The 17,422-nt window shown below is 57.2% G+C and overlaps 2 protein-coding genes across 7 annotated transcripts in view; one reads left to right on the top strand and one right to left on the bottom strand.

The window, feature by feature from the left end:
* STX1B (syntaxin 1B) overlaps positions 1–10,006 on the top strand; it is a 40,118-nt gene extending 30,112 nt beyond the window's left edge. Inside the window, exons 2-10 of one of the 2 annotated variants that reach the window (XM_002826360.5) lie at positions 606–680; positions 1,103–1,202; positions 1,294–1,368; positions 4,696–4,769; positions 5,199–5,307; positions 5,502–5,575; positions 8,789–8,926; positions 9,033–9,143; positions 9,372–10,006. In XM_002826360.5, the coding sequence (XP_002826406.1) occupies positions 606–680; positions 1,103–1,202; positions 1,294–1,368; positions 4,696–4,769; positions 5,199–5,307; positions 5,502–5,575; positions 8,789–8,926; positions 9,033–9,143; positions 9,372–9,452 (837 nt within the window). In that variant the 3' untranslated portion in view covers positions 9,453–10,006. Of the gene's footprint in view, positions 1–605; positions 681–1,085; positions 1,203–1,293; positions 1,369–4,695; positions 4,770–5,198; positions 5,308–5,501; positions 5,576–8,788; positions 8,927–9,032; positions 9,144–9,371 lie in introns of those variants that run through there. The other variant, XM_063717257.1, reaches the window with a different exon arrangement.
* A 3,102-nt stretch (positions 10,007–13,108) lies between these two features.
* Positions 13,109–17,100, bottom strand: HSD3B7 (hydroxy-delta-5-steroid dehydrogenase, 3 beta- and steroid delta-isomerase 7). Of its 5 annotated transcripts, none has more exons than XM_009250660.3 (7): positions 16,960–17,096; positions 16,433–16,600; positions 16,053–16,208; positions 15,726–15,834; positions 15,553–15,652; positions 15,255–15,417; positions 13,109–14,489 (listed from the first exon to the last, which is right to left on the bottom strand). In XM_009250660.3, exons 2-7 carry the CDS (start codon positions 16,596–16,598, stop codon positions 14,074–14,076), a joined length of 1,110 nt encoding a protein of 369 aa, XP_009248935.1. In that variant the 5' UTR covers positions 16,599–16,600; positions 16,960–17,096; the 3' UTR covers positions 13,109–14,073. The 5 variants fall into 5 exon arrangements, with proteins under 5 accessions (XP_009248935.1, XP_002826403.1, XP_054390873.1 ...); XM_002826357.5 differs by having other exon boundaries at positions 16,433–16,604; positions 16,960–17,095; XM_054534898.2 differs by lacking the exon at positions 15,255–15,417 and having other exon boundaries at positions 16,433–16,604; positions 16,960–17,100.
* Between the last annotated feature and the right edge of the window lie 322 nt (positions 17,101–17,422).

The following is a 17,422-nucleotide window of genomic DNA, read 5'->3' as shown; positions in this document are numbered from 1 at the left end:
GCCGGCTGGGAGGGGAGGGAGAGTGGGCGGGAAGAGGGGGGCACAGGGCGCAAGGGAGGTCGGGGTGCTGCCCGTGTCTCTTATCCAGCCCTCATTGCTTGCTCAACTTGGCGCCTGCCGCTGGCAGTGAAATGACCTTGCATAGGGAACATGTCTGGTCGGGTGGGGCAGGAGAGGAAGAGAAGGAGTAAAGTGAGATCCGGGCAGGAGGGCAGGGACAGTAGGGAGATCCAGGCTCCCGGGACTCCAGTCCAGGACCCTTCATGGAGCCCAGGGTCAGTTACTATAAGCCTGACGTTGAGCCGGTTGTTGAAATATTGAAATCATCCCTATTGGCTGGTCAAGGCTGGCTCTGCGCCCCCAAGGCCACATCCACCCTGAGAGGGGTCTTTTGCCAGTTCCTTCTAAGGAATCCTTTGGGCTGACAAACACTTTTGGTGCCTTTGCCATCTCCCCTGCATGGGACCCCTCCCAGGACCCCTTCTCTGAGCCTAGAGCTGGGAGCACCTGTGTGTGCATGGCAGGGAGAGGGTGGGAAAGCCGGAGAGCCAGCCTTGGGGACCCAGGTAGGGTCTGCTCACGGACTCAGCCTTCCTTGCCCCCAGGCGAAAGACAGTGATGATGAAGAGGAGGTGGTCCACGTGGATCGGGACCACTTCATGGATGAGTTCTTTGAACAGGTAATGGGCCTCCAAGGCCCCCAGCCCCAGCGCTCAGCTCCAGCACCCAGCCCCAGCCCCAGCCCCTAGTCCCACTGCCCAGCCCCAGCCCCAGCCCCAGCCCCAGCACCCAGCCCCAGCCCCAGCCCCCAACCCCAGCCCCAGCCCCAGCCCCCAACCCCAGCCCCAGCCCCAGCCCCTAGTCCCACCGCCCAGCCCCAGCCCCGGCACCCAGCCCTAGCCCCAGCCCCAGCCCCAGCACCCAGCCCCTAGCCACCAACAACTTCCTCTTCCCTGTCCCCCACTCCCCTGCTCCTGCACCCTCCCTGGCCTTTTATCAGCCGTTCTGGGGCTGGTCCATCCCCCTGAACCCTGGCTGGTTCCCCTGGAACCCGTTGTTTGGCCTGACAGCTTGGCTGGGTATAGCCGATTTTCTGCTCCAGGTGGAAGAGATCCGGGGCTGCATTGAGAAACTGTCGGAGGATGTGGAGCAGGTGAAAAAACAGCATAGCGCCATCCTGGCCGCCCCCAACCCAGATGAGAGTGAGTGTGGCTGCTGGGGACTGGGGGGTGGGAGGAGAAGGGGTCTGGGTTTCCCACCCAGACATCTCACTTGCCCTCGCCCTCCCTTCAGAGACCAAACAGGAGCTGGAGGACCTCACTGCAGACATCAAGAAGACGGCCAACAAGGTTCGGTCCAAATTGAAAGGTGAGGAATACAACCCCTCAACCAGGGAGGAAAAGAACTGTGGGTGGAGCGTGGTGGCTCAGGCCTTTGGGAGGCCAAGGCGGGGCCAATTGCTCGATCCCAGGAGTTCAACACCAGCCTGGGCAACATGGCAAAACTCTGTCTCTGCAAAAAATACAAAAATTAGCTGGGCCAGTTTGGGAGGCCGAGGCGGGTGAATCACGAGGTCCAGAGTTCAAGACCAGCCTGGCCAAGATGGTGAAATCCTGTCTCTACTAAAAGCACAAAAATTAGCTGGGTGTGGTGGCGGGCGCCTGTAATCCCAGCTACTCAGGAGGCTGAGGCAGAGAATTGCTTGAACCCGGGAGGTGGAGGTTACAGTGAGCTGAGATCGTGCCACTGCACTACAGTCTGGGTGACAGAGAGAGACTCCGTTTCAAAAAAAAAAAAAAATTAGCTGGGCATGGTAGTACGTGCCTCTGTTCCAACTGCTTGGGAGGCTGAGGCACAAGAATCGCTTGAGCCCAGGGGGTTGAGGCTGCAGTGAGCCGAGATCATGCCGCTGCACTCCAGCCTGGGTTACAGATAGTGACCCTGTCTCAAAAAAAAAAAAAAAAAAAAGGAACTGGGCGTGGTAGCTCACACCTATAATCCCAGCACTTTGGGAGGCCAAGGTGGGTGGATCACCTGAGGTTAGGAGTTCAAAATTCTAACCAAATCCTGGTCAAAACTGTGAAACCCCATCTACTAAAAATACAAAAATTATCCGGGCGTGGTGGCAGGCGCCTGTAATCCCAGCCACTTGGGAGGCTGAGGCAGGGGAATCACTTGAACCCAGGAGGCAGAGATTGCAGTGAGCCGAGATCGCGCCACTGCACTCCAGCCTGGGTGACAGAGCAAGACTCCTTCTCAAAAAAAAAAAAAAAAAAAAAAAAGAACTTTGCCATCCATTGAGCAAAACAGGCCTTTCTCTAAGGAATTTCTACAAAGTTCCAGGAGCCAGATTATTAAACAGTGAGAAAGCACAAAACCCCAGCTTTCCCCCTTGCTCCAATTCTTTGGAGAAAGATATATGATAGGAAATGAGGGAAAGGAGAGTGTTTGTCTAAATTGCATCTGAGCCCTGCTGGTTCCACCAGCATGAAGGTTCACCAGAAAAAGGTGATCTTCTGAGTGGCTTCGATTTCATTAAGTCCTCATCTCTCCTGAGCAGGCTCCCGGCATGGCACAGAGCACCCAGTGGGTGGGCCCAGCAAATGCCTCTGAATCGGTATCCTTGGCTCAGGACAGATTGGACTTGTGTGGCTGACATCAGGGGCTGGCAAACTTTCAAGAGGGACTTGCCAAATGTTCATTTATTCACTCTAATTTAAGGACTTGGGTGCTGGTAATAACCATCTTCCCCCAAAGCACCGTGGGTTGGGAACCTCCTTGTCTGCTATACCAGGGAAATAGCAGTGTTATCGGCATGCTGTTTTGCATGCTCCTGGTAAGTCAGTATCAGAAAACGTATGCTGAGCACCTCCAATGTCCAAGGCACATTGCTAGGCTTTGGGGAAGAGGAGCTATATCAGCTACCTGGCCCAGAGAACACTGACCTTGGCCCAGAGAGAGAAGGGTAGTAACTCCATGCCCTCTGGACTGGAGGGGAGGCCATATGTGAGCCTCTGATGTGGATTTGCAAAAACAAGCCCTTTGTACTCAGGAGAGTCTGCTGGATGGAAACTGTCTGAATCTGGGAGCACGTTAAGTGCAAATCCAGGCAGACAGAGTCCAACCTCCACCATCAGCTCACCCTGGACAAGTCCCCTACTCTCAGCTTCCTTATCAGTACAGTAAGACAAATGAAAGCAATTTCAAAATTAGTTTGTTTTGGGGGTGGGGGGTGGAGAGCATCAAAATATTTTTTTTTTCCAAAGTCATACAAAGAATCCCAATATATAAAACATGAAAGTCAGGTTGTTCTAGCTGAGCTAGAGCTGGGAGCACCTACCTGCCTGACCTCTCTTCATTCTCTGCAACAGCCCCTGAAATTCCTTCTCAGAAACAAGGTTCCTGCCGGCAGTTTAAAATCCCCTGGGCTCAATGGTTTCTCTAGGTCCATCCAGCCTTGACCTTGAACACTCTCTGTAAGACCCTGGGGAGGGCTCTGTGGGTGAGGGGTTCAGGAATAGACCGAGAAAGAAGCTGGAAAAGTGGCAGTGGTTTAGAGAAGCTGACCTTTCAGACCTCCAGGAAAGGAGAGAGGATTCTCTTCGTCCTCTTCCAGCTGGTGGCATGAGCTCAGGCTTTGGGTGTGACCTTGAGTGAGTGGTTTTGCCCATTGGAAACTGAGTTTCTAGTCTAAAACATGAGCTGATATCACTGAACTCCCAGGAATGTTGTAAAAAGTCAAAGAGACCCCTCCCTCCGGACTTGGCCCCAGCCCCAAGGCTGACAGTCAAGCCCCAATCTGGGCCAGCCGATTCCAATATCCCTGGGCCGCGTGTTGCTGAGCCAGAGCTGTCACTCAATCGGGGGAGCCTTGGGGTGCCATCCGGCCCCGTACCTCCCCCACTGCCAACAGAACGGAGCAGTGAGTCTCTCAGGAATGGCCTGGAGGCCGGAGAGGTCTGAGAGGGCCGGTGATTCATCCCTGCTGCATTTTCTGATCTCACCAAGGTAGATTTTACCACAATCTCTTTTTTAGAAAATCGGAATGATAATGTCAGGAGTGCTTGATCCAGAAGTAGGAATCTCAGTTAATCTGCACTTTTCCAGAACATCCTTCAGAAGTGGGAATTCCCGGATCGGGGATCACCTTGCAGGGCAGGGAGAGGGCTGCTTTCTCCCTTGGAATATCCACGTGTTTGCCCTTGAATTCCCCAGGGAAAGAGGGGCCACTAGAACCTGATCCACCTGGAGGTGACTGCCTTCCATCAGAAAAACGCAGGCTGCGTTCTTGCCCCCTATCCAGAGGCTGTAGGAAGTAGGGAGCACCCCACATACATGGCCCCTTCACGCGGGCTGGGCCGGCACCCCCTCATGGAGTTGGACAGGAGTTACCACTGATGCGACTTTCCAAGACCCAGTTCTGCCACTAGAACAAATAGCCCCCTTCTGTCTGGTGACCCTCTGACCCTCAGTATCCCTTCCTGCCGGCCTTCGGAACCCCTTCAAACGTCTGTTCGTCCGTTTATCTGCTGGCTCCTAACACCACCCTAGGGCACCGCTGCCCGCACTCGCCCTGGGGATGACGTTTCTCCCCGGGCCTGGCGCTGCCGCGGGGTGTTGACCATTCGTACGCCCCGGACCCCCGCCCCATGTGCCCTGGGTCTCCCGCCCATCGCTGCGTCCTCTCTCCCGCAGCGATCGAGCAAAGCATTGAACAGGAGGAGGGGCTGAACCGTTCCTCCGCGGACCTGCGCATCCGCAAGACCCAGGTAGGAGGCGGCAGCCCAGTGGGGGTCGGGCCGGGACCCGGCTCGGGAGGAGCCCAGGCTGGAGGCTGGCGGGCCTGGGCCAAGCACCGGCGGGGGCGTGGTCAGGGAGGGCTGGGGCGGGGCTCTGGGGGCGAGGCTAGAGGCGGGCGGGGCTCTCGGGGAGGGCGGGGTCGAGCCGCATCTCAGCGCAGTAGCAGTGTCTAGCTGGTGTTGGCCTAAGATGGGGGTACTGGGCGGGTAGGGAACCATGAACTTGTCAGGGTTTGGGATCACGGCCCGAGCTGAAGAAGGGACCGTAAACTAATTCAGCGCGTCCTCCTTATTCCGCCCATGCACTGCCTCCTCACCTGCCTCGGTCTCTGCTCCCTGACTCCCTCCCTGATCCCTGACTACCTCCCTGATCCGTCTGTCCTCCCACCCCCACCGTAGCACTCCACACTGTCCCGGAAGTTCGTGGAGGTAATGACCGAATATAACGCGACCCAGTCCAAGTACCGGGACCGCTGCAAGGACCGGATCCAGCGGCAACTGGAGATCAGTGCGTGTGCCCCCCACCCCAGGACCCCAAACTCCTTGAGGCTGCCCAAGCCCCCTTCCAGGCATTTCCTCTCTGGAGGGAGCCCCTGCCTTAAGGCGGCGTGGGAGGGTGGGCCCCGGGTCCCCGTCCCATCACCCCACCTCAGGTCCCCAGGCTGTCCCAGCCCCTGAGCAGGGAGTCCTTTCTTCCCGCAGCTGGAAGGACCACCACCAACGAAGAACTGGAAGACATGCTGGAGAGCGGGAAGCTGGCCATCTTCACAGATGACGTGAGCCGCGGGTGGGGCGGGCTCTGTTTTTGGAAAATTTTTGCCTCCCCTCCCTAAGTTCAGGTTGAACTAAGGTCCTAAGTCCACCCTGGAAAAATGAGCAGCGGGAAGCCTGAGCCGGGAACTGGGGAATTCCATGGGAGTGGAGCAGGAAGGCACCCCCATCAGATGACGGAGTCGTTCGTGTGCCAGGCACTGTTCTAAGCACTTTCCATCTTCACATTCACCCACCAACTCATTTAATACTCACACATCCCCTTCGAGGAAACCCCATTTCACAGATGAGGAGAACTGGCCCAGAGAGATGAAATCACTTGGCAAGATCTCAGAGCGAGGGGGAGGGCCAGGACTTGAATCCTGTCTAGTTTCAGAGTCAGAACTCTCGAGCCCTAGGATACACAACATACTCTGCTACTGAAGCAAGTCGTTTCACCAGAGAACTGATTTGCCTACATTAAAAGAAATTTTTTTAAATTAAAAAAAACTTTTTTTCTTTTTTTTTTTCTTCAAGACGGAGTTTTGCTCTTGTCACCCATGCTGGAGTACAGTGGCGAGATTTCAGCTCACTGCAACCTCCGCCTCCTGTGTTCAAGCGATTCTCCTGCCCCAGCCTTCCGAGTAGCTGGGATTACAGGGGCCCACCAACTCAGCCTAAAAAAACTTTTTTTGTAGAGATGGGGGGTCTTCCTCTGTTGCCCAGGCTGGTCTCAAACTGCTGGGCTCAAGCAATCTGCCTGCCTCAGCCTCCCAAAGTGCTGGGATTACAGACGTGAACCACCGAACCCAGCCTAATTTGCCTACATTTTGAAGATTTTTTTTTTAAACAAGTTTTAGTTTTGCTTAGGTTTTGCCGCCTGTGCTGCCCTTGTCCTTTTACATATGAAAGGATGGGCTGGCCGGGCCCAGTGGCTCATGCCTGTGATCCCAGCACTTTGGAAGGCCAAGGCAGGTAGATCACCTGAGGTCAGGAGTTCGAGACCAGCCTGGCTAACATGGCAAAACTCTGTCTCTATTAAAAGTACAAAAATTAGCCGGGCATGGTGGCATGTGCCTGTAATCCCAGCTACTAGGGGGCTGAGGCAGGAGGATCACTTGAACCTGGGAGGCGGAGGTTGCAGTGAGCCAAGATCTTGCCACTGCACTCTGGCCTGGGCAACAAGAGAAAACTCTGTCTCTTAAAAAAAAAAAAAGAAAGAAAGAAAGAAAGAAAGGATGGGCTTTCCCCGAACCTAGTTCTTGTTTCTCTCAGTGGACTTTTGCCCCAGCCTTCCCACTCCTTTCTCCATTTCTGTTTCTGGTGGCAAAATGACTCTGGTTAAGGGTTCTAGACCAGGTTTAAAGGGTGCGCTATGACTGTCTTAAAAGTTTTCAGCTCATTGTTATTTGGAGAACTGATCTTTGTTGAAAATGCATTGAGCAGCCCGGTGTGGTGGCTCACATCTGTAATCCCAGCATTTTGGGAGGCCAAGGTGGATGGATGGCTTGAGCCCAGGAGTTCATAGACCAGCCTGGGCAACAAAGTGAGACCCCCATCTCTACAAAAAAAATGTTTTTTTGATTTAAAAAACAATTTCTTTTAATGTAGGTAAATCAGTTCTATGGTGAAACCTGCTTTAATTAGCCAGGCATGGTGGCGTGTGCCTGTGGTCCCAGCTACTGGGGTGGCTGAGGTGGAAGGATTGCCTGAGTACAGGAGGTCAAGGCTGCAGTGAGCTATGATAGCACCACTGCACTCCAGCCTAGGCGACAGAGCAAGAACTTGTCTCAACAAAGAACAAAAACCAAAAAAAAAAAAAAAAAAAAGACAGGGAGACTGAACACTGTCCAAACAGCTATTGGATGATTTTGGCTTATAGAATGGTCATAGGATGAGCAGGAGATGAGGGGAGAGGGAGTCTGGGCCTTGACTGCTGAAGGGAAGGTGTGGAGCCTTGGGTAGTGGGGAGCCATGGCAGGCTGTAGAGCAGAGGAATGGCGCAATGTGGTAAGAACAGTGAGTAATTTGGGAAGTGAGTCACCTGGCTGAGGCTGAGTGTTTGTGGAGAGGAGGCATATCTGACTGTGGGTCGCAGTTTCTTCCCCACTGGCTGTTTTTTTTTTTTTTTTTTTTTTTTGGCATGGTCTCACTCTGTGGCCCATGTTGGAGTGAAGTGAAGCAATCATAGCTCACTGCAGCCTCGACCTCCTGGGGTCAGGCAATCCTCCTGCCTCAGTTTCCTGAGTAGCTGGGACTACAGGCGCCACCATGCCCAGCTAATTTCCTTTTTTTTTTTTTTTTTGATAGAAACAAAGTCTCACTATGTTGCCCAGGCGGCCTCAAACTCCCGGGCTCAAGTGATCCTCCTGCCTTGGCCTCCCAGAGTGCTGGGGTTACAGGCCTCTCCCTACTGACTCTTTTTTTTTTTTTGAGAAGGAGTCTCGCTCTGTGGCTCAGGCTGGAGTGCAGTGGCGCAATCTTGGCTCACTGCAAGCTCCGCCTCCCGGGTTCATGCCATTCTCCTGCCTCAGCCTCCCAAGTTGCTGGGACTACAGGCGCCCGCCACCATGCCCGGCTAATTTTTTGTATTGTTAGTAGAGACAGGGTTTCACCGCATTAGCCGGGATAGTCTTGGTCTGCTGACCTCATGATCCACCCTCCTCGGCCTCCCAAAGTTCTGGGATTACAGGCGTGAGCTACCTACCGTGCCCAGCCCTGACTCTTTTTTTTTTTTGAGATGGAATTTCACTCTTGTTGCCCAGGCTGGAGTGCAGTGGCGTGATCTCGGCTCACTGCAACCTCTGCCCCCCCGGGTTCAAGCAATTCTCCTGCCTCAGCCTCCCGAGTAGCAGTGATTACAGGTGCCCACCACCACACCAGGCTAATTTTTATATTTTTAGTAGAGACGAGGTTTCACCGTGTTGGCCAGGCTGGTCTCAAACTCCTGACCTCAGGTGATCTACCCACCTCCCAAAGTGCTGGGATTACAGGCGTGAGCCATCGTGCCTGACCGATGTGCACATATTAACTCACTCAGTCTTCACAACCACCCTGTGAGGTGGGCAGTGTTATGATCCACATTTTCTAGGTGGGGAAACTGAGGCCAAGAGCAGGTAAATAATGTGCCTAAGGTTTCAGCTAGTAAATGACACCGAATTTGACCCTGGCCACTCCACTGTGGTGGAGGCGCTCATGGCGGGGAAGGGTGATCGTAGCTCTCTCCCTCGTCGCCCTAGATCAAAATGGACTCACAGATGACGAAGCAGGCACTGAATGAGATTGAGACGAGGCACAATGAGATCATCAAGCTGGAGACCAGCATCCGCGAGCTGCACGATATGTTTGTGGACATGGCCATGCTTGTAGAGAGCCAGGTACTGGCTCTGCCACCCATGCCACTCTGGGAGCCTCCCTGGGCCTGAGGTCCCCTCTTACAGCCCAGCCCCCATCCCTCCCTGTGCGTGTCTCCTCTGTCTGCAGGGAGAGATGATTGACCGCATCGAGTACAACGTGGAACATTCTGTGGACTACGTGGAGCGAGCTGTGTCTGACACCAAGAAAGCAGTGAAATATCAGAGCAAGGCCCGGAGGGTGAGCGGGGCAGGCGGCCTGGGGGTAGGCGGGGGAGCCCAAGGCTGAGCCCGGGCTGAGGTGAGTGATGGCAGCGGGCGGGAGGCCTTATCTCTGGCTCTGACCTCTTCCTGTTTCTGTTTTCTCTCCCCTCTTCTCCCTGCCACCCTCTGCCCCGTCTGTCCCTGCATCTGTCCATGTGTCGGTCTCTCTCACTGTCTCCCTGTCTCACTCCTCTTTCTGCTGCAGAAGAAAATCATGATCATCATTTGCTGTGTGGTGCTGGGGGTGGTCTTGGCGTCATCCATTGGGGGGACACTGGGCTTGTAGGCCCCCCCACCCTTCTCTCTCCCAGACCCTTCCGCCACCACATCGGGAGCAATACCCCCACCACCCCTTTCACTCCATCCCCTGCTCCAGGCTCACCCCCGAAACAGACCCAGGCAGCCCCACCCCTCCTCCACCCCCATGGCAGACCCTGGTGTCCCTGGACCTCACCGGGCCATGGACCCCCCCCGCCCCCGCACGTAGATCGCAGCAGGCGTGATTACACATGCAAACCAACATGCATGCCGCCGGCACATGCTCGAGACGTGTGGACACCCCAGCGTGCGTGTGCGTGTGATGTGTGTGATGCACCAGAGCACCCCCCCACCCCCACCTTGGGTGTGTGTGCGTGGTCTGAGCTTCCCCCTTCACCGGGGCTGTTGTGTAGACTGCAGCCAAGTGTAACACAGCAGCCCATCACGCCCTCTCTGTCCTCTGTGAACAGTGTGTGTGTGTGCATGAGACCACAGATCTGTGGACACACCGTTTGTGTACATGGAATTTTGTGTTTGAGTGTTTGAACCTAATGCAACAGCAACAAAGCCACTGATACCTGAGCCCTTTGTGTCTGCTACAAACCAGGCAGGTGGTGTGTGTGGACTCACACTCACATTCTCAGAGGATCCAGGGAGGCCCAGGTACACACAGGCCATGGCAGACACCCCATGTCTTTGTTACCCCAGGGGCTGCGGCGTGTCCCAGGAGGGTGTGCATGTGTGTGTGTGTGTGTGTGTGTCCAGGATGTGCCTGAAGTGTTGATAGGTCTTCTCAGATAGAGCCCTCCACACTGTGGACTGGACACCTGTTTTGGGAGGGCACAGAAATGTGTATTTCTTGCTACCTAGAATGCAGCTGTGTGTGTGTGGCATGCGTGTGTGTGCATGTGTGTGTGTGTCAGGGGCTCTCTACATGGTGTGCTTTTTACTTTTTTTTTTTGTTTTTGAGACGGAGTCTTGCTCTGTCACCCAGGCTGGAGTGCAGTGGTGCGATCTCAGCTCACCTGCAACCTGTGCCTCCCTGACTCAAGCGATTCTCATGCCTCAGCCTCCCAAGTAGCTGGGATTACAGGCACCAGCCACCACGCCCGGCTAATTTTTGAATTTTAGTAGAGATGAGGTTTTGACACGTTGGCCAGGCTGGTCTCGAACTCCTGACCTCAGGTGATCCGCCCACCTTGGCCTCCCTAAGTGCTGGTATTACAGGCCTGGGCCACCACGCCTGGCCTACATAATGTGTTTCTGCCCTGCCTGACCTACGTGGTGTGTTTCTGCCCTGCGTATTACACACACACACACACACGTGCATGCACACACACTTCTAAGGATGTGGCCCCATCCGGGTTTGTCTCTCCAGTTGTCCTTGCCCTGCCCCTCTCCCCAGAGGTGCTGCCCAGTGCCAGTGTGGCCACTCACATGGCTACATCATTGTGCAGCCAGAGCTTCCTGCCTGCCCAGCCTCAGGGCTCTGCACACTCACACCTAGATTCTCATCTTCCTCCATGTCTCTGCCCAGCATAGCCCCGAGCCCCTGGAAGCTGGTACCCCTCAGTGTGCTCACACGTGGCAAGGCTGAGGTGGCCCCGGGCAGGGGCCATACCGGACACAAATCATGCATGCTGGCATGGGTGCGGGTATCACACGAATGCCTCCTGGAAGGAAAGGGCTACTTGTAGGAATGTTACTGATGAGGCAAGATGCCAAGGACTTCCCTGCACAGATCAAAGATCAGGACACGACCCCTTCCTCACACACCCGCCTCGGACCTGGGAGAGGACTGTGTGTCCCCCACTGCCCCATCGGATGCTCTGGGCTCTGCCTCAGGGAACTCGGGTTTGGGGAACTGTTTATTTCAGACGTACTGGAGTGGCCAGTGTGGCAGTGGCCACTCAGGGTGGGCTGGGTCCTGAGACCCACCCCCGACACCTCTCCTGCTGAACCCTCAGGCTGCTCCCCACACCAGGGTGTGACTGAGGGGTACACAGGCCTGGATTTCCAGTGTGAGGAAGGGGCTAGCGCCTCCCCTGTTGTGTAGCCAGCACAGGCACAATTTGTGGGTTTGGTGGCAGGTAGGTGGTGCGTGGGAGAAAGGACAGTGTTAGAGGTCCCCGCTCCGTGGCCCAGGATCATGAAAGGTGAACACACAAGTACACAAATGTGCCATGCCCTGGCATGGGGCTTATGTGTGCACAGGCGAGGGACTCGGTGTGTGTGTGCGGACCCCAGGGTCCCAGGTCATGTGAAGCGTACGTGTGTGTGCACTGTATGTGTGTGTGTACATTGTGTGTGTGTGTGCATTGTGTGTGCATGTGGCCAAACAGATGTGACCTCCCAGAACACAGTACCCCTCCACCTCTACCCGAGCTCAGACAGCCGAGCTCTCCCTTGTCCTGTGTGTGTGTCAGTGTGGCCACGTGCGTAACCCCAGGTGGGCTGTCCTGAGCTGGGGGCCTGCCTGTCCCTTCCCAGAACGCCCCTCTGCAGGACAGGAAGTCTGCCCCAAGTCTGGTCGCGGCCCTCCTGCTCCCATCTCGGGCTGCTTGGGAGACGTCAGAGCAGGCCCCAGCCCCCAGTCCCCTCTTCCGGCCACCTGGACAGGACCCCCATTCAGCCCAGGTGTTTCCGGAAGTCCCATGGCCTTGGGGCCACAGGAGAAGGATTGCAGCGTGGCTGGGGCACCACTCCCCCCACCTGGAGTGGCATTGGGCCCACAGCTGCCCATCTCTGGGCCTCAGGTGGACCAGGGGGTCTCTAAGGATCTGCTGTGCCCTGACTTTCTATGCGTCCCCCGCATCCTATGATGTGCCTGCTTGTTGGCTGCTGTCTGTGTGCGTCCTGGCATGTTGTCTGGGGGCTGGTGTCTTTTGCATGTTCTCGGACAAATGTGTGCCACCTGCCCAGGCGCCTGCAACCATTGAGCCCACGTGTGCCCCACGTGTGCCCTGCGGGTGGTCCCGGGCCTAGCCAGGGCTCAGTGCTCCTCTTCCCCCTCCTCCCTGTTCCCACCACTCACGAAGCACACTGCGTGTCCATCCCATACCCGTGGGTCGACGCACGCTCTTGCCACGCCCTGAGCGTGTACACATGACGTGTTCTATGCATTCACCCAGCCCCCCAGCCCGCCCCACAGAGGACAAGATGGGTGGCCCCGGCTCCCTTTCCCCTAACCGCCCCTGCCCGCTGTGCAGCCGTGTGCGTTGGCGTGTGTTTCTGTGTTGCTGGCGTGTCATGTGATGTAGCCGTGTTTGCTGACATGAGCCCTGCCCCCTTCTCTGTTTCTCCGTTGGTTTCTAGAGCTCTCCCCCTCCCCTTCCCAGAGGGGACAGGACTCCTGAGGCCTGGCTGGGGCCCAGAGCCAGGCCGCCCTCTCCTGTTAGCCCTCAGAGTCCCATTTCTCTCTATTGGTGACCAACTTGCAAATGGATAAAACACAGGAAAATCCTGCCCCCCCCCCACCTTCCGCCCTGCATGTCCTGTCCCCAGAGCCCCCCACCCCACCCTGGGCCAGGTTGGGCCCTGTGGGACGGGAGAAATAGCAACCAATCCAACAGCGGGTGTGCCGTGTGCTCACTTCCTTCTGTCCCCACGTGGGATGGGCGCCGTGGGGAGGCGGACATGGGGTGGGGGGGCGGGAGTTAGAGCTGGACAGACAGATGGACACGGTCGTGGATGAGGCTTTTAATCCGGGGTCAGCCAGGTACAGCATTGGGGACATCCCCAGACCCAGGGCTGGCGATGTGCCGGGAAGGAACTTAGGTAGAGAGGTGGGAAGTGAAAGCGCAGGGAGGCCATAGCCCTCCAGAGGGGAATTCTAAGACAGATGGTTGAAGGTGAGGCCTTTGAAAAACAATGGGAACATCACCTCCCAAAGAGGGACTGAGGTGGCTGGAGGAACCAGAGCCGCCTCTGCACTCTGCACCGAGGGTTGCATGTGGATGTCAGGAGAGCAGCGTAAGCCTGTGGAGCCTCTGCTTGCTTCCTGCTCAGAAAGCCAGAAGAGAGCTGGGGCAGGTCACCAGGACACCAGCCACTCACCAAGCGGCCATCAGGACTGGGGTGAGAGGACAGAGGAAGGACACTCTGTCCCCAAACCCTGCCCTTGTGTCCTGACGGCCCTAGAACTTGGAGGCGTCAGGACACAACACAGACTCAAGGCTCCTGGATTGAAAATGTGGAGGGCTTGGGCTGGGCGCGGTGGCTCACACTTGTAGTTCCAGCGCTTTGGGAGGCCCAGGTGGGAAGATCACTTGAGCCCAGGAGTTCAAGACCAGCCTGGGCAATATAGTGAGACCCTGTCTCTAAAAAAAAAAAAAAAACCCAGGTGTGGTGGCGTGCACCTGTGGTCCCAGCTGTTCAGGAGGCTGAGGCAGGAGGATTGCTTGAACCCAGGAGGTTGAGGGTGCAATGAGCTATGATCACGCCACTGCACTCCAGTCTGGGTGACAGAGCAAGACCCTGTCTCAAAAAAGAAAAAGAAAATGTGGAGGGCTCTAGGACAAGGACAGCCATTCTGGCCCCAGAGCCCTGCCTCCCGCTCTGGAATGCAGCTGTCCCTTCCCATCCAGGATGTGAGGGCTCGGGACCTGGGTGGATGCGCTGTAATGGGCCTCCAGGCCCCAGCCCCACCGTCACTGGGCTGAACCCGTAGCAGCCTGTACCCAGAGAATGGTGCGGGTCCGGCTATCCTCCCACGAGAACAGGGGCTCATAGCCGAAATGGCGCTGAGCCTTGTCGGTGCTGACGGTGAAGGTGGTGTTGGCCACGGCTAGCGTGTAGGGGTTCAGCAGGGGTGCGTAGAGCACCAGCGGCCGCAGCAGCCACTGCAGCAGGGCATTGAGGGCAGCCAGGAACACCAGCAGCCAGTAGGGCAGCAGTGGGCGGGTGCCCACCAGCCGCAGTCCGCAGGGGCCCAGGAACTCCATGTTGAAATCCTCGTAGCTCTTGTAGGGCGATCCATCGTAGCAGAAGTATACCTGGCCGCCCATCAGGGCTGCCCGCTGCTCCAGCTCCCGGGCTGCCAGCACGTGCATCCAGGCAACATTGCCTGCCGGTGGCGGAAGAGAGACGGACACACCCGAGTGCCCTTGCAACAACACATCGAGGCTGCTCTCCTAGGCCACCCCCTCTTTGGGCCCAGGTAGTTGCCGCCCACATCCCCACAGCAGCCTGGGAAAGGCTGCCTTCTCCCTCGCCCTGGTAGTCACTTGCTCTCCTGGGCCAGCCTGCATCTGCAAAGAACCTGGGGAGAGGATGGAGAAGCCAGGACCTGCGTGGTGGGCCCTGAGAGGCTTGGGAACTGCAGGATGGAGTGGCAGGTGACCTTATTCCCTGTGTAGATGCCACGTCCTTTAAAAAAAGTTTTAGAGACAGGGTCTCTCTCTGTCATCCAGGCTGGAGTGCAGTGGTGCGGTCATAGCTCACTGCAGCCTCCAACTCCTGGGCTCAGGCCATCCTCCCGCCTCAGCCTCCTAAAGTGCTGGGATTATAGATGCGAGCCACTGAACCCAGCCCTTTTAGTGCTGTGTAGACACTGTCCCTCTCCTCTCCTCTCCTGGGGAATGGCTGCTTCCATAGCTGCAATCTTCTCTGTAGCCTATGATACACTTTTTAATGTCCCAACTTGCATGGATCCTGTATTGTCTGCAGGCTGTGGAGACACACAATCACAGTCTACCCTGGCCCATGTATAGACCATATTTTTCTAGCCAGAGTCCACACTTCTCTCCCAGGGCCATGTGGGTCCTGCCCCCTTCTAGAGCAAGTCCTCCTGCCATATTCTCAGCCTCCCCCTGCCTAGCCCAGTCCTCACCCACATAGACCCGGCCATGCTCCACAGAGGCCGGGATGGCCCGGAAGAGCCAACCTCCCAGGCGCAGGCCCTGGCGGTAGAAGTCCCTCATGATCTGGTGGCCTTCACCGTAGATGCCCGTGGGACGAAGGGCACACGTCACCAGGGGCAGCCCCCCATGGACCTGGTGGCAAAGGCAGGCACTGCTGAGACCTGGGACCCGACAGCTTGCTCTCGGCCCCGGCCTCCTTGGGCTGGCGGGGTAAGGGGGTGTGCAGGGCAGGAGCCCCATCTCTGCGCCTCCTTTTTCTGGGCTCACCTTCCTCCCGTTGGCCTCCAGGACCAGCCACTCGGCCAGGGCCTTGCTGCAAGGATAGGGGTGGCTGTGCACTGCTTCGTATGGGGTGTCTTCGTTGCCCCTGGTGGGAGGAGAAGGAAGACTCAATGCTCAGGGAAATGGGCTCTTAGAGGACAAGAGGGCCTGCCACTCACCTGTAGAAGGGGTGACCTTTGGTGTTAGGCCCCACAACTTCCATGCTGCTGGTGTAGACCAGGAACCGTGTTCCAGTCTGCACACAAGCCTCGATCACGTTCCGTGTGCCTGGCAGAGGAGGGGGCGTATCCAGGCTGCAGCTTCCTCCCTCTCTGCATCTTCCTCCTCCCCATCCCAAGTCCAGGGAAAACCATGACAGGTCAGGGGAGGCAGGGGCAGGGCTGTCAAGAGGACAACTTGTCCCAGGGGAGTCACAGGAGGTCAAGGCCAAAGACAGAGTGGGGAACAAACAGGCAAGATGGCCAGGAGTGTCCAGGGCTCCTCACCCTGCACGTTGACCTCATGGATGGTCTCGGGACTGGCCCTGCCAAACACGTCTACCAGCCCAGCCGTGTGGATGACCACATGGGCTCCAGCCACAGCTGCTGCCACCTCATGGGCCTGGGTCACATCCCCCTGGATGGCAGTCACCCTCACAGGCCCTGGCCGGGGTTGGAGGACACAGGCCATGTCAGAGCTGGGGCCAGAGGCCAGAGGCTGGGTTCATCTTCCACCCTGGAGTCACGTTCCCAATGTGACTCACTCGACCCATCCATGTGGACAGAAACCAGCATCATCTGTTCCACTGCAGGGGTGGGGATCCCAGCTTGGGAAGGGTTGGGGAAGCGTCCACACCCTCTTCACCACAAGCTCCCCCAACAAGAACCTGTCTTCAGCTCCTCCAGCCAGGGACCCAGGTGTCGGTCAAAGACCCGCAGCTCCCCGAGCCGGGGCTCCCGCTGCAGCAGCATTCGCACCACGTGCTCTCCCAGGAAGCCGCAGCCCCCTGTGACTAGGTACACCAGCTTCTGGGCCTGTGCAGAGTCGGCCATGCCTGGCTGGGGAAGAGACCTTGGCTCACCCAGGGGCTGGCTGCCACCTGCCGCAACCACCTGTTACTGCTGGAGGTGCCCTGGAGCGGTGACGAGGCTGGCGTTTGGGGGGAGGGCAGAGCTGATCCTGGGAGCTGCAGCAACCAGGCCACCTGCCGTCTGCCCCTGCTGATGGCTGAGTTATGGAGAGAGGGATGGGCTTGGGGTGCAGGAAGGGGTCAGGGTTTAGGGAGAGAGATTTGAAGGCAGTAAAAGGCTGGGGAGGCCAGGAGTTGAGGGAGGTGGAGGGAAGGTTATAGGAAGGTGGGAGGGGCCGGATGGAGGGAAAGGCCACCTGGGCACCGGCAGCGCCTCTGCCTACCTGCAGCCGCTGTCCCAGGGTGCCCAGACTGGTCCGGAGGGGCCCTCTTCTTTCGTCCAGGGCTGGCCGGCCCGCACACCGTCCCCTTCCGCTGGCTCCTCCTTCTCACTCCTGCCCCATTCCAGGAACACAGACCCGCCCAGCCACAACCCCCACCACTCTTGCCCCAAGGCGCCCCCTGGCGGCCGCTGTGTGCTCTACTGGCATCCGTGTCCAGCGGAGAACTTGCGGGGATGAAGCTCGAACTTGCAGAGTGGGCTGAAGGGGTCTGGGGCTGTGGGTGGAGCCAGCGGTGACCTCATCCCAGAGTGTGACCTCAGGCCTTCCCTCCTGCTGGGCTTCCCAGGAGGCCGGAGGCCCAGCCGCAGCTGCGATTGTAGGAAGGGGAGGCCTGACCTTGGCACCGCCCTGGTGGACACTGGTGGGGTATTCCTGGTTCGGGTGTGGCTGCTGCAGCCTGTCA

This window comes from Pongo abelii, chromosome 18, assembly GCF_028885655.2.
Source record: "Pongo abelii isolate AG06213 chromosome 18, NHGRI_mPonAbe1-v2.0_pri, whole genome shotgun sequence".
Classification (NCBI taxonomy): Eukaryota; Metazoa; Chordata; class Mammalia; order Primates; family Hominidae; genus Pongo; species Pongo abelii.
This window is presented reverse-complemented; position numbering and strand designations above follow the sequence as displayed.

What these genes read in the sequence shown, in the direction of transcription:
- HSD3B7 (XM_009250660.3), bottom strand. Translation starts at nt 16,598, where the DNA reads ATGGCCGACTCTGCACAGGCCCAGAAGCTGGTGTACCTAGTCACAGGG. An exon ending in AAAGGTCACCCCTTCTACAG is followed by an intron (nt 15,653 to 15,725) that starts GTGAGTGGCAGG and finishes TCCTCCCACCAG; the next exon opens with GGGCAACGAAGACACCCCAT. An exon ending in GCATGGCCGGGTCTATGTGG is followed by an intron (nt 14,490 to 15,254) that starts GTGAGGACTGGG and finishes CGCCACCGGCAG; the next exon opens with GCAATGTTGCCTGGATGCAC.